The 14873-nt window shown below is 52.4% G+C and overlaps 1 protein-coding gene across 1 annotated transcript; it reads left to right on the top strand.

Moving 5' to 3' along the window:
• The first annotated feature begins 689 nt into the window (after positions 1–689).
• Positions 690–13685, top strand: Rhbg (Rh family B glycoprotein). The gene is made up of 10 exons (XM_027393101.2): positions 690–912; positions 7442–7628; positions 8083–8233; positions 8336–8483; positions 9224–9390; positions 9623–9760; positions 9914–10047; positions 10507–10628; positions 11595–11668; positions 11815–13685. Exons 1-10 carry the CDS (start codon positions 735–737, stop codon positions 11881–11883), a joined length of 1368 nt encoding a protein of 455 aa, XP_027248902.1. The 5' UTR covers positions 690–734; the 3' UTR covers positions 11884–13685.
• Positions 13686–14873: the final 1188 nt, after the last annotated feature.

The raw sequence follows: 14873 nt of genomic DNA on the forward strand, positions 1-14873 counted from the left end.
CACCCAGTGGATAGCAGCTCCTTCCATGACTCTGGGCTCTGCAGTCCCTCATTTTGGAGCCACAGTCTTGGCTCAGCACTTAGGCAGGTAGAGGCAGGGGCTTCTGAGGGGGCCATCTGGTTTACCTCTACAAACAAAGTAAGTTCTCAAGAGTCTGATTTCTTATTGTTAGCCAGGCCCCCAGTGGACAGCTCTGTAGGAAGAGACTCCTTCCCAGACTTCCATCCACCAGAGAATGAAATGCTGACTGGGATGGGACAGCAAGAGACGCCCAGCGGAGGCTCAAGCGGTTGGTTAGTCCTCCAAGCCTGGAGAGCCCTGTCTTACCTCCGTTCTCCAGCTATGCTTTACAGGAGGGGAAAGATCGAATAACCCTTACTTTTTCCATCTCTTGTCCTAACTTTGGAGGGACAAGGTAGGACTTTTAAGGGATGCTAGTATCTTGGATTCTACTGTTTCTAAAGCTAGGTTTGAGGAGGTGAGACCCCTTTCTCCTCCCATCACCGTTTTGGCAGCTGGGGCACAGTTGTATAAGGACAACATCTCTTGTGCCTCTGCAAGACCATGGGAAACAGGACCTGACCTGCGGGGCTAGTCCTCGCCAGCCTCAAGCTGAGGGGTGGGGCTCCCCCAGGAACAGCACGGCCTCCGGAGGGCGGGGCCTCATCTATACAGCAGCAGGAGAGCTTGGCTGGCACAGCACTGCTGGAGCCCGAGGCAGCACAACCGTGTCCATGGCCCGCACTCCTCGCCACCGGCGCCTGGTCCTGCCGCTGCTGTGCCTGCTTTTCCAGGGCGCTACCGCCCTCCTGTTTGCGGTCTTTGTCCGCTACAACCACGAAACCGACGCTGCCTTATGGCACTGGGGCAACCACAGTAACGTGGACAACGAGTTTTACTTTCGCTACCCAAGTGAGTGAGGGTGAGGGCGCGGGAACCAGAGACGCCAAGTCCCAGGTGTACTGGGAAGTGCTCTTGAATGAGGTGGGTGTTCCTCCCACCAGATGACAGCCAGGGCTTTAAAATAGCCCCTTTCTCTAGTGTCTGTCGGCTTCCAGGCACTGCTGGGGATGGCCCGTGCACTGTGTCAGGCTGAGGAAAGGTAAGGCTCAGGTTCACACAGTAAGGGGACCTAGGGTTTCAATCCTGTTTTGAGTAGGCCCGGTGTTAATCAGTGCTGTCTCACCTTCCATTGGGGGCCAATTTGGCTTTGTAGAGGAGTCCATCTTGACCACAGGAAAGAGAATCCTGCGGGGACTGACAGGTAGGGTACTAGAAAAAATAAGAGAGATAGGTGTGAAACTCCCACACATACAGACATCTAAGATTGGTTTGGGCACCAATGTCTGAGGTTCAGAGAGTGAGACAACAATGGACCAGTTCACCAGATTCAAGGCCAGCATGAAGCCAGTGGAGGGGGATGCTTGGCAGGGCACATGTCATCTCACAGTCTACAGTGGCTCTGGTGTGCCCGTTATCACCCACCATGGGTCCAACAGAATTTGGTTTAGACACCATAAGCTCCTTGACCAATGGCCATTTGCCTCCCAACAAGGTTCCAGATGGGGAGTTAACCCCCAGAGGGAGACGGCATCTCCCTCAAGCTTGTAACTGAGGCTCTGGGTATCTGGAACCAAGCATACTGCCCCCTACTAGTGCCCAAATCAGCTTTCTTTAATCCCAGTTCCCCATGTGGGCAACAGGAAGAAGCTGGCTGTGGTTATAGCTCCAGCTATAACCTCAGCACTCAGGCATGAAGGCAGAAGGATCTGGAGTTCAAAGCCAGCCTTGACTACACAGTGAGTTTGAGACCAACCTGAGCTGCACAAAACCCTGTTTCAGAAAACAAAAAGGAACCCCAGGTGGATTCCTACACGTCTTTAATCCTAGCACTTGGGAAGTAGAGGCAGGCAGATCTTTGAGTTCAGGGCTAGCCTGGTCTACAGAGTGAGTTCCAGGGTGGCCAGGCAGGTCTAAACAGAGAAACCCTGTCTGGAAAACCAAACCAAACCAAACCAAACCAAACCAACCAAACAAACAAAGGAAAAAGAAAAATGTCTCAGTTTGAAGGACATTCAAATAAGGCCTGGGGTATGAGAACCCCCACCCCATAAAGCAACAAGGCTATTACTACGCACTCCACAACTGAGCTGGTGGCAGGCTGTCCTTACCTCACCCTGTCTTGGCCCTAACTTTGGGGACATAGAAGGCTGAGGGAGACTGTGGCAGCAAACACCAGACCCCTAACAAACCACAGTGTCTCCTTTTCCACATTTTATTCCCAGCTGTGGAATCTGGCATCAAAATCAAAGCCCTAAAGCTGGCTGTTGACTGTTGGCTTAACTGCCCATAGAGCCTGGAACTTGGGAAATAATGGGCCAGAGAAGTAAGGGTGGGGAGCTTTGGCTCCCTGTCTAAACAGCTTCACTTAGGGCCTCCAACCCTACCTGTTTGTTCCAAAGCCCTCCATGAATCCTGCCTCTTACTGCTGCAGTAGTGCTGGGCTCTCCTCCCCAAGAGGACAGCAAGAAGAACCAAGGTAGAGTTATTGCCTGTCTGCCCTGGTGTCAATTTCTGTGGACTTTGACCCTGCTGTTTGGGGAAAGCTAGACAGGAGGGAAATGTGAGGTCCCTAAAGCCTGGACTTTGATGAGCCGGGTCCTCGCCTGTCCCCATGTCCAGAGGAAAGGGTCAAGGCCAGAGGGCGGGCGGGTAGAAACCACCCTTTGATTCGGAAGATGAAAGGATTTCATGGATGAGCGTGGCAGCCCAAGGCTGCAGGCATGCTCATTCTCACAGGCTGTCTGTAGATGGTAGATCTCTCCCCAGATAGGACAGAATGGACCCTCAGATCCTATGGTCTACCTCTCTCCAGTCAGATGTAGGCAGAGCCAGGAAGGTCACTCACCTACCCAAGAACACATGGCAAGTTACAAAAAGAGGGACTGGGACTGGGCCTCTTGATCCCTCTAGAAGCTCCTGCTCCACATCACGGGGCTCACCTTATCTTTTAGGCAGGGTCTCACAGTGTAGCCCAGGCTAGTCTCAGACTTACTGTCTTCCCACCTCAGTTTCCCAAGGACTGGGGAATACGGGTGTGAACCACTGTGCCCTGCCTTCAGGCCTCTTATTCTACAAGTGGTTCAGGGAAAGAGCCACAGAGTAGCGAGAGGAGCGTTCTGAAAAACTAAGGAAGTCCTCCTTCAGACGGGGGGGGGGGGCATGGGACATAATGATACTGACTCATAGTGGGGAATTGTTCTAGACAGAATCGGAGCCATCTTAGGGGAGATGGATGTTGGGACTGTGGCCTGCTCTGAGAGGATTCAGCCGTTTTTTCTAGAAGCTGGGGTGGGAGAGGCTTGAAGATGGCAGCTCCCACTCCCCTCGTCCTCATGCCTTTCCCAGAGGAGACACCTGAGGCTTAGAGAGGCCTCAGGTCATGTGTCCTAGATCACAGGGTCGGCTGCATTGGATGCTGAAATGGCAGCCCTAACCATGGCCTTGCCCTAGACTTGTCCTGTCAGGAGGAAGCTGGGGAGGGAAGGCTGGCAGTGGTGGCCCCGGAGGGCTTCATTTGTTCTGTCCTGTTTTTTATTGAGACGGGGGAATCACATAGCTCAGGCTGGCCTCAACCTCCTTATCTTCCTCCTCCACCTCTTGCATGGCGGAATTACACGTGTGTGCCACCATGCCTGGCTGGGATTGAGTTTTCAGTGCAAACAGTAGCATTTAAAACAAGTTCAGAGCAGTTGGGAGAAGTTCCTGCATGAACAGTCTTTGAAGCATGCCACTCAGCGCCCTTTGGTTTCTTGCTGTCCTTGAACAAGAACAGAAAGAGTTCCTCTTTGATGTTTGAGCAAGAATAAAAGGCAGTCAGAGGTCTGAAAGACTGTAGGCTAGCCAAGTGTGGTGGTACACACCTTCAATCCCAGACTGGCAGATCTCTGAGTTTGAGGCCTGGCCTGGTCTACAGAGTGAGTTTCAGTACAGCTAGGGCTACATAGCAAGACCTTGTCTTGAAAAAAAGGCTCCTGCTGAGTTCTAAGTGTGCCCCTCCTCTCTGTTGTGTTTGATCTGGGTGACCCAGAGGAGGCAATACTGGAGGTGTTGGTGCATTGGGGGTGGAGACCACGGCCCTCCTGGACTACACTCCCTGAGCCCCCAGGGCTGCAGACCCCCAATTGCAGGACCCAGCAAGGTACCACTAGAATTTGTTTCCCCTCAAACCTACAGACAGCTCCAGAGCAGCACAAGCTTTAGATTCTCTTGGGGCTCCTGTTTGTATCCCAAAGTTCAGCAGCAGCTTCCAGCTTGCTATGCTTCTTGGAGATCAAACAACACAAAACATGGGCTTGAGAATCTGCTTTGCCCTATGAGAAATTCACGGTCATCCATGATAAAAATGGGTACAAGTTGAATATCATTATGAACATCCCTGGAGCCAGAAGTGTTTTGGTTTGGGGAGTATTTATGTATACATAATGAAATATCTTGAGGATGGAACTCAAGTCCAGACAAGCAGTCCACAGATGTCCCACATACACCCTATACAAATAGCCTGAAGGTGATTTCATGCAATGTGTTTAGTGAGCCTGCATTTTGAGTAAGCCCATTGGATGAGGCCCTGTGTGGGTGTGGAATTTCCCACTATGGCATCACACTGAGGCTTCAAAACTGTCTGATCCTGGAGCATTTGGATAGTTACCAATTTGGATAGTGAGCACACATAAGGAAAGGCAAGCAACATCTGAAGTGAAGACTGAGTGGAGATGCATGACCCCAGGGGCTTTACTACAGCTCTGAGTCCCCAAGGGGCTCAGGAAAAAGGCCCATATGAAAGAGTCTGAATTCTCATCAGAACCAGCAGCCTCCACTCTTGAGAGCAGGAACTGACTTCCTGGTTGCAGCTGTACTCCAGAGCCCCATCCACAGATCTCAGCACACCTATTGCTTGCAGGTGGGAAGCACATCCCAAGGGAATTGACATCTCTCAGTCCTAGAGCACTTTCTCATGTGGAGTTTGAAAGTCCCTTGTCCCCAGACATTTACAGAAAGGGGACTCCCACAGGCTTTCTACTGGTGGGTTTTGTGTTTGCTTGTGCATGATTTTTTATTTTATTTTTAAAAAGATTTTATTTATTTATTATGTATACAACATTCTGCTTCCATGTATATCTGCACAGCAGAAGAGGGCACCAGATCTCATAACGGATGGTTGTGAGCCACCATGTGGTTGCTGGGAATTGAACTCAGGACCTCCGAAGAGCAGTCAGTGCTCTTAACCTCTGAGCCATCTCTCCAGCCCCATGATTTTTTATTTTTGTTGATTTTTTTTGAGACAGTCTCATTATGTAGCCCCAGTTGTTCTGAAACTAACTCACTATGTAGACCAGGCTGGACTCAGAGAGATCTTCTGGCCTCTGCCTCCCAAATGCTGGGATTAAAGGTGTGCATCACCACACCTGGCCTTGCTCATGGCTTTTGGAGATGGGCTCCCTCTCCCAAGGCTGACCTTGAATTTGGGGCAATTCTCCCTGGACACTTCTCAAGTGTACATCCTGCCCAAATGCTCACTTTGAAGAAAGGATCTTTTGTTTCTGTGTCTGTGCTGTGGTTGAAGTTCGGCTGGACCTTCTTTCTAGGTGATTCTCCACCTCCCATTTCACCGCAGGAGTGCAGGGTTACAGATGCAGCCTTTCACATGGGTTCTGGGGTCATCAGGCTTGCTTGTGTGGCTAATGCTTTTGCCTGCTATCCATCTCCCAGCACCATTAATGCTGGTTCTATATTGCTAATTACTCAACAACTTATTTGTATAAATCTTATTTTCAGTATTAATGTGTATTATGCATACTGACGTTTTATTCAGAATGCAAAGAGAAAAGACCCCAAGTCTTCCTGTCTGGAAGCCCCACCCATGCTCAATAGTTAAGGGAAACTGGCCACCTGTCGTCCCATGCCATGAGCTCAGCACTTGGGCAGTCGAGGCAGGAGGCCCAAAGTCTGAGTCACCCGGACTACACGGTGTGATCCTGTCTCAACATAGCAAGTGTGATGCATAACAAAAAATTCAGCGTATAGAAAGAAACCAGCTGAAAGACAGTCCTCACTCCTGAGGAACCCTGCATGACACACAGGGGCTGTCACCGCACTGAGCTGTACACCACAGCAGTCTGCCTTCAACTCCTCTGGAGGTGGGGTTAGTTCCTGTTAACAATTTGAAGCCATTTCCTAAGTTATTTTTATTTTAATCTCAAAATAGGGAGGTATAGACTTCAAAAGATGAGAGATGGAAGTTAGACATCAAGAAGGACTTCCTTGTGGCTAGGGAGATGGTTCAGTGAGTGAAGTGTTTGCTGCATAAGTATTAGGACTGGAGTTTAGCATACAAGTAGAAGTCAGACATAGCGGTGCTCATTCATGATCTCTGAACTAAGGGCAGGGAGGGAAAGACCCCAGGGCTTGCTGTCATGTTCATGAGGTACAGGTTCACTGAGGGACCCTAGGTCAGTACAAGGTACAGCGTGGTGGAGGAAAAAAACAACATCTACATCTATACATACATGCAATACATGCAATACATACATGCACTTGAGCACACATGAAGACCATGTATACACTGCACACAGGGAGAGAGGGAACGTGGAGAACACTGGACATCTGCCTCTTCCCTACACACACACACACACACACACACGCACGCACGCACGCACACACACGCACGCACGCACACACACACACACACACACACACACACACACACACACACACACACACACACACACGCGCGCGCGCACACACACACACACACACGCACACATACACACACGCACACACACACACACACGCACACGCACACGCACACGCACACGCACACATACACAAGCATGCACATGCATGCACACCCAAATATATGAGAACATATACACATTGTATACAGAGAACAAGCGAGAGAGGAGCGTGGCAAACACTGTCATCTATCTCTGCTGTCTTACACACAGGCACACAGGTGTGTGCACATCCTAATACATGAGACCATTTACACCCTGCACAGAGGAAGAAGGAGACTTTTTAGAAGAAGGAAGGAGAATCTTGTGTGTAGAGGGGACAGGGCTACAGCAGCAGAGAGAACTGACTGAGCCACCCTCTCAGGTGAGTAAACGGGTCAGGGAGAAGGTGAGCCAATGCTTCAGCAGGAAGTTCTAGTTCCTCCTTTGATCAGGGGTGGCAAGGATGGCGGGGGCCCTGCTGCTCCAGGCTGGATGCTTTGTTCAGCTGCTAAGCCTGGGAATTTTACAGGCACGGTACTGCTTTAAGACAGTCCTGACTAGAGGAGCCAGGCACTGGCAGGGTGTCTGTTGGCTGATGGGTATGACTGGAGCAGGCCTCATGACACTACTTCTCCCTTTCCTCCATCCCCTCCCCTGCACACCCACAGGCTTCCAGGATGTGCACGCCATGGTCTTTGTAGGCTTTGGCTTCCTCATGGTCTTCCTGCAGCGGTACGGCTTCAGCAGTGTGGGGTTTACCTTCCTCGTGGCCACCTTCACCCTGCAGTGGGCCACACTGGTCCAAGGCTTCCTCCACTCTTTCCATGGCGGCCACATCCATGTTGGTTTGGAGAGGTGGGCAGCAGTAAGCCCCTGGCTCCCTCAAAGGCCCTGTTCCCCAAACGGTGCCTGCTCAAGCTCTGATCTTCAAGTCTGCTAAGTGACCCCTACTTTGCCCCCAAACCACCTTCTCCAGGCCACTGTCCCTTCTCATTGTCTGACTTGTGTGTCCCACATTCACACACCCCTCCCATTAGGCCTCTCTCACCCGAACTCCTCCTCCTCGGAGCACTGGCAGCCAGTGAGAATGGCTCCTCCCGTCTCCTGCTTCTTCAACCTAGAGTGGGTTTAGCCTTTCACTTCACGGGGCCTCTTCCCTCCTCTCCAAGGGTGGGTGGCACCCAAGGAGAGGTGCCCTAGTGCTGTTTCTCCTCACCCTGCCCTGTGTGCCCCGCTGTGCCCCTGTGCCTGATGGGGCCTGGAGTCACTTGGGAACCACTTTCCTATCCTTCTACCTCCCAAACTGCAGTTTGATCAATGCTGACTTCTGTGCCGGTGCCGTGCTTATCTCTTTCGGGGCTGTTCTGGGCAAGACCGGGCCAGCCCAGCTGCTGCTAATGGCTCTATTGGAGACAGTGCTGTTTAGTGTCAACGAGTTTATACTGCTCAGGCTCCTGGGGGTAAGTCTAACCAGGAGTGGGTGAGATCTGGTGTTGGTCCAGCTCTGGGAGAGGAAAAGTGGGTGGGGGCAGGGGCTGCCTCACAATGTCTGTTGTCCCCAGGTGAGAGATGCTGGAGGATCCATGACCATTCACACATTTGGGGCCTACTTCGGCCTGTTCCTCTCACGGATCCTGTACAGATCCCAGCTGGAGAAGAGCAGGCAACGCCAGAGCTCTGTCTACCATTCTGACCTCTTTGCAGTGATTGGTGAGGCCTGCTGAGGGGAAGTGGCATGGGCTACAGAGCACATGCCTGGGGAAGGTCTCCTGGCCCTGCCAGCCATTCTTTGGGTCCTTCCTACTTGCTTTCTGAGGGCCCTGAGATCTATGCTCATCACTGCCCCTAACTTACAACTCTGCTGGGGTACAGATAAGCCCATACCAGGCCCTGGGGCCTTTCAAGTCTACCTCAGCCCTGCTTGAAACCTTCCTGGGCTACACAGCCCACACATGTGGAGCCAGACCCTTCATCCCACTGCACAGTCCTTTTTCTTCTGTGCCCCTGCCAGTTCTGGTCACCTGTGCTTGAGCTGGCCTTCTCATCCCAAGGACTCCTCCTCTCCAAGAAGCCCTGCACCGTGAGGCAAGGAAGCAAGTTCCTCCAGGTTCCCGCCTCTGGTGGCTCTGTCCTCACAGCCTGCCTTCTGGAGTCCATGTTTCCTATGGGGTGTTGAATATGGCCTTGGGTGCCTGCTCTTGCATAAGCAAGTCTGGTTTGGTTTTCTTGCTCATCTTAAGTTCACAGCAAAAGAGCTGAGCTCTCCTTGCCCTCAGCAACTCTTCACATATAAGGTCTCCAAAGCTATACAGAGAAACCCTGTCTCCAAAAACAAAAAACCAAAAACCAACCAACCAAACAAAAAACCAAAAACCTTATCTGCTGTGCAGCGCCCCCTGGTGACGGGGCTACTCACTATTAAATGCTCACTGTGACTACCCACTGTTTAGGGACCATCTTCCTGTGGATTTTCTGGCCCAGCTTCAATTCTGCGCCCACAGCACTGGGGGATGGGCAGCATCGGACAGCACTCAACACGTACTACTCACTCACTGCAAGCACCCTCAGCACCTTTGCTTTGTCAGCCCTTGTCAGCAGGGATGGCCGACTGGACATGGTATGGGGATGGGCAGCCTGGCAAAGGGAAAAGATGTCTAAGAGCCTACATGGAGGTCTCCAGGGCAAGCCCTGAACCTCCATCTCCAAGCAGGGGAGTGGCGTTAGAGTGAGTGGCTGCTACACGACAAAGGGACTTTAGAAGCAGTAGATGCCACTGTTATGGGTGGGGCTGGAGTGTGTGTGGGTGCAATGATCTGAAAAGACACCTTGCCCTTTTTTTGTCCCCTTAGGTCCACATCCAGAACGCAGCACTGGCTGGAGGGGTTGTGGTGGGGACATCAAGTGAAATGATGCTGACTCCCTTTGGGGCTGTGGCAGCTGGCTTCCTGGCTGGGACGGTCTCCACGTTGGGGTACAAGTTTTTTACGGTATGGTTGCTTCCCAGGACCTGAAAAAAAACATGTTAGGGAAGGAGCATGCACCAGAGACACAGGGTTCCCAGCCCTCCTGGTACTTCCCCACCAAGTCCCTGGTCGGGGTAGGTGGATTGCCCACGCCTGATTATCCAATTTGTCCTCCAGCCTGTCCTCGAATCCAGATTCAAGGTGCAAGACACATGTGGTGTCCACAACCTCCATGGGATGCCAGGGGTCCTGGGGGCCCTCCTGGGAGTCCTGGTGGCTTGGCTAGCCACCCATGAAGTTTATGGAGATGGGTGAGTCTGCACTAACCTCTCTGGAATGACCTTCCTTCTCCTCTGAGAGCCAAGAAACAAGTCCCCATCTGTTTTCATGCGTTGGCCATTCTCCCACCATACGGTGAGAGTGGACGACCTTTCCAGGCCTGACCCCCTGGTCAGTGCCATGGATGATCATGAAAAAAATGATCAAGAGTGTTGAGCATTCATTCCTCCAGGACCAGTAAGAGACAATGACCCATGGAATTTACTTTTCACACTGTGAGCTTGGAGCAGGCAGGCAAAGGGACCTTAACTGGGTTCTGAAAAGTACATGGGGGTTGGCTTAGGAAAGGACGGCAAAAGTGAGGTCTGGCTGAGCAGAAGCTTGGGTGACAGACAGTGGGGATCCCCGGACACCCTCTGGCTGCCCATATCTGGTGACCCGCCTGGGCTGCCTGTTGCATACCCATCTTTCTTTCTCTGGTCTCCTTTCAGCCTGCAGAATGTATTTCCACTTATAGCCCAAGGCCAGCGTAGTGCCACGTCTCAGGCCGTCTATCAGCTCTTTGGAATGTTTGTCACACTGGTGTTTGCCTCCGTGGGTGGCAGCCTTGGAGGTGAGTGGCTTTAGCTGGGCAGGGTGGTAGGTGAGAGACCCAAGCACGAGCGCCCAGGAGGAAGAGCAAGAGATACTGTGTCCTTCATGTAGTCTCATTTCCACCAAGATCCTTCCAGAACACCTGCCTGTGCTGCGAGGGGGCAGCATGACCTCCCAGAGAGGAGGTGCTGGTGGGAGATTGTATCCTCCAGCAGGAAAGACGGCTAGTCCTTTGGTTATGGGGGTCTGACCTTCATGTGCTGTTCCCTTCTGCCACTAGAGGGCAGTCCAACCCCAGCTGCCGGGAAGGGGCCAGTTCAACCTTCTCTGAGCAGCTAGCTTACTCTGGACCAGCACACAAAGCCTTCTGTAGAAGTTGTCTGTTCACTGGCCCTAGGTCAGGCAGTTCCTCTTGATATCTGCTTTAAGAACAAAACCTGAGGCGCCGGGTGATGGTGGTGCACACCTTTAGTCCCAGCTCTCAGGAGGCAGAGGCAGGAGGATCTCTATGAGTTCAAGGCCAGTCTGGTCTACAGAGTAAGTTCCAGGACAGCCAGAGCTACACAGAGAAACCCTGTCTTGAAAAACAAAAAAACAAAAACAAGAACAACAACAAAAATGAACAAAACCTGATGCAACATCCCTACCCTCTCACACGTAACCTCATCCTGAAAGTCTCATTCTCTACGGTCTAGTTCCCAGGTCACATTTTATGCAGCAAACATCCTCTGGGCCCCTCCCAGGTGGGGGATCATCAACTATGCTTCATGATAGAATCACAATATGACTTCGAACACCAAACAAATTCCTTCACGCTTCTTTGTGGGTGACTTGGGTGAAACCACCTTGCAGGGTTGTACCTTCTCAGAAAGGTGGTACTCAACAGCCCTTGGATAGGCTTGGGTTTGCCTTGCCTCAAGCTTAGCAACCTGTGCCCCTTGAGCAGGGAAGGAGAACCTTATTTTTGCTTTCCTATGGCACCCAGGGCTCCTGCTGAAGCTGCCCTTCCTGGACTCCCCTCCAGACTCCCAATGCTTCGAAGACCAGATTTACTGGGAGGTGAGACACCAGCTACAGGTGTTTGTCCCATATGGCCTTCTCTGCTGCCTTGACTTACCTCTGGGCTACCACTTTCCTCTTTCCTGTTTTTTGGGCTCCTTCATCAAGACCCCTAGAACTTTTCTTTAACCCTCCCTGCCTTGCAGGTACCTGGAGAGCAGGAGGCCGAGGCCCAGAGGCCTCTGAGGGCAGAGGAGCCAGACACCCAGGCCTAATTGCTGCCAGCATGACACTGTCTTCAGAGGAGAAGATGGCTCCTGCCAGGCATGACACTATTTTTGGAGAAGACAATGGCTTCTGCCAGGAGGTCCTTTTCAGTCCTTGTTAACATTTTGCAAGGAAGTCTAGAGCCAGAAGGGACATACAGTTCCTAGGCAGATCCCCATTAGCTTGCACATGTGGCCAGAATAGGCCAAAGCCAGCCTAGGAGACTGTTATCCAACTGGCCAGTGTTACTGTGTCCCAGTGACACCTGAACCAGGCCTACTCTGAGTGGGAAGCTGGATGATAAACAACACCATCACCAAGGACTCTGACACCTTCTGTTTGTGCCTCTTCCCTTTAACTCCTGAGGCCAAAATCTCGCAGCAGTCAAAGACCTTAGTGTTGACAAAGCCTCTTCGGATCCACAGACTTCCATTCAAGGTATCACATCCTACTAGGTGTATGTCCCAACTAGCTCCATCCTCTTCAGGGGGGCATTATTATCTAAAAAGTCTGTGCCTGTTTTAGCCAGATAATGCTGCCCCCAGATCCTTCCTGGTCGATCCTTAACAGCTGCCCCGGCCTTCCACTTCTGAGCAGAATAAGAAAAGGCCCAAGAAGGGCATCAGAAGGAGTGGCCTGCCACAAAACCTCAGCAGGCGGAGGCAGCTGTTACCTGATGCCAGTTCACAGTTCTGTCCTGAGTCTGTGAATCCTCTAATAGGGAATCCTCTAATGAGGCTATGAGCTGTGGATGAGGAAGGCACCTGGATCCTGGTGGCCTAAATCATTTGGCCACAAGAGGGCACTCTAAAACCAGCAGAAGCTACCACCTCCAGGTCTCACCTAGGTCCTTGCAAGCTTCCTAGTTGCATGAGGGTTGGTCCTCAGACATCCATGCCACAGCCCTTCCACATATCAGATGATGCCAGAGACTTCATCGGTGGGAGCCCCCTTCCCAAAGGAGCTGGGACACCTCTTCCTTCCCCCACTTGACCTGCCAGTGGGCTTCTGGCAAAAGCTGAGCACAGCTACAGAGACATCTACCTCCAAACTAAGGTTCTTCAGAGCTAGGAACCCAAAGAGGAAGTATATGTCCTGGGCCTTAACCCTCGGAGAAAGGTAAAGTTGCCTAGTGTTCCTGGGCTTTCCAGGTTCAGCTAGGGTCGTGGAGGAACAAGCTCTCCAGGGAGGATTCTCAGCCTTCTCCCCACACAGTTCCCTGCCCATTGCCAGTTGAGGAGGCCAAGATTGAAGTAGAAGCTCTAAGTCACTGTGGAGAAGTACCTGGGAGAATTGGGACCCAGCTCTGGATGGGCCTGCCCTGCCCCCAGTTGCTTCCCAGACCTTTCTGGTGGCAGAAACCTGTGAACATTCTTTTACTCATGACACCAGGTTTCCAGTCTTGTCCTTTCTGCTGCTGGCTGGTTCTGAACTGCAACCAAGCCTTTTCTTCAGGCCTGAAAATAAATGGGCTCTTCCAACACTGGGAGAAGCCATCTCAATCCTGGAGAAGGGACATTTGAGGTCTTTTCCAGATAAGGCAATTTCTCAGTCAGCTTCAAGTGGGCAAAAGGCTGCTAGTCCCAGGATGGCCTGACAAAAGGTCACTGAGAAGAGAGACAAGGTGAGGATACTCATGAGCTGCGCCCTGTATATATTGTCACCAGTGAGTTCTAAGTTTCATCACTGCCACAAAACCCTCAAGTGCACAGTGACACAGATTCTACAACCAGCCCTGGCACCCTGGTCCTGCTGTTCTGGGGACTCTGTCCAGGGCCTAACTCTTTAAAACTACACCTTTGGTTTTTCACCGTGTGTTTTCTTTCCCCTATTTGCCTTAAATGCAGGAACATGTAGTTGGTCCTGTAGGGTGTTCCATTTCATCCATTGTAGATTCCAGTGAGAGTCTGTAAGTGTAAGGAAGACAGATCGCTCTGGAGCCCCTCCCTCCAGCCAGGAGCCCCAGGACCTCATCATCACTGGTCCCCCTCATGGTGGCCTATCTATTCAGGGTGGGTCAACAGATGCCAAGGACAGGGGCATGTCATCCCTCAGGACAATGAGACTTCTGCTTCTCAAGTCCGGCCCCTCTGATCAGCATGCTATCACTCTCAATGAAGGACAAGGGGACACTTGCCTGCTCATGAACTCTGTCCAGCCCCAGTGCCTGAGCCCTGGGAACAATGACGAATCCTTACCTCCTGCCTGCTTCTGGGGACTAGACTGAGGAGCAGGCAGGCTGCTGGGGAGGTGAGGCCTGCATAGCTAGAAGCGCTGCAGGAAGTCCCTCCGGAGCGCCACTACTCGGGCGTGGCATAGTGTGTGTGCACTACAGCAAGGATCCTTGTCCAAAGACAGGACCTTAGGGTGCTCCAGCAGCTGTCCTCTATGGTCTGGGGTGGGAGGCTACCTGGCTCGGAGGAACCTGAGAGCGGCCGGGCGCATTGGGATTCGCGTCACGGCGCGGACCGCTCCTTGGAGGAATTAGACACGGCGCGGCATCCGAGGTGCGGCCCGGTGGCCGCCGTCGCCCTCCCTCCCCGGCGGCTTTGTCTGGCGCACTGCGCCCACCGCCCGGCGCCCCCGTGCGCCGCCAACAAAGCGGGCTACTGTCCCCGGGCCGTATGCAAATGCTCCAGGCAGCCAGCGTCCCGCCGCCGGCTCTCAGCCTGAAAGGGTCGGCCGGGCAGGGGGCGGCCGTGCTCCGGGGATAGAGCACCATTGTCTGTGCCGTCCATTGCAAGGGGACCTGCACCGGCTTCGGGAGCTTCGGCTTTGGGGTCAGACCGAGTGGGCACGCACTATCTCCCACTCCCGCCCACGCATGCTAGCTTCTAAGGTCAGCCCATACCTCTGAGTCACCGTGGCTGGCGTTCAAACCAGCAGCCATCGGTGGTCGCCCCCGCTTAACACACCTGCCCTCCAGCCTTTTCTCACATCGCATTGAGCATTGATCCGGGGGGGATCTGACAGATGCTACTGGGAACAATTCTCTTCC

The sequence above is a fragment of the Cricetulus griseus genome (genome assembly GCF_003668045.3).
Source record: "Cricetulus griseus strain 17A/GY chromosome 1 unlocalized genomic scaffold, alternate assembly CriGri-PICRH-1.0 chr1_0, whole genome shotgun sequence".
Lineage (NCBI taxonomy): Eukaryota > Metazoa > Chordata > Mammalia > Rodentia > Cricetidae > Cricetulus > Cricetulus griseus.

Bases quoted from the DNA above. Each gene is read 5' to 3' on its own strand.
- Rhbg (XM_027393101.2), top strand. From the start codon at position 735: ATGGCCCGCACTCCTCGCCACCGGCGCCTGGTCCTGCCGCTGCTGTGC. The intron at 10,048-10,506 runs GTGAGTCTGCAC...GTCTCCTTTCAG, and splicing joins CATGAAGTTTATGGAGATGG to CCTGCAGAATGTATTTCCAC. The intron at 10,629-11,594 runs GTGAGTGGCTTT...TATGGCACCCAG, and splicing joins CGTGGGTGGCAGCCTTGGAG to GGCTCCTGCTGAAGCTGCCC.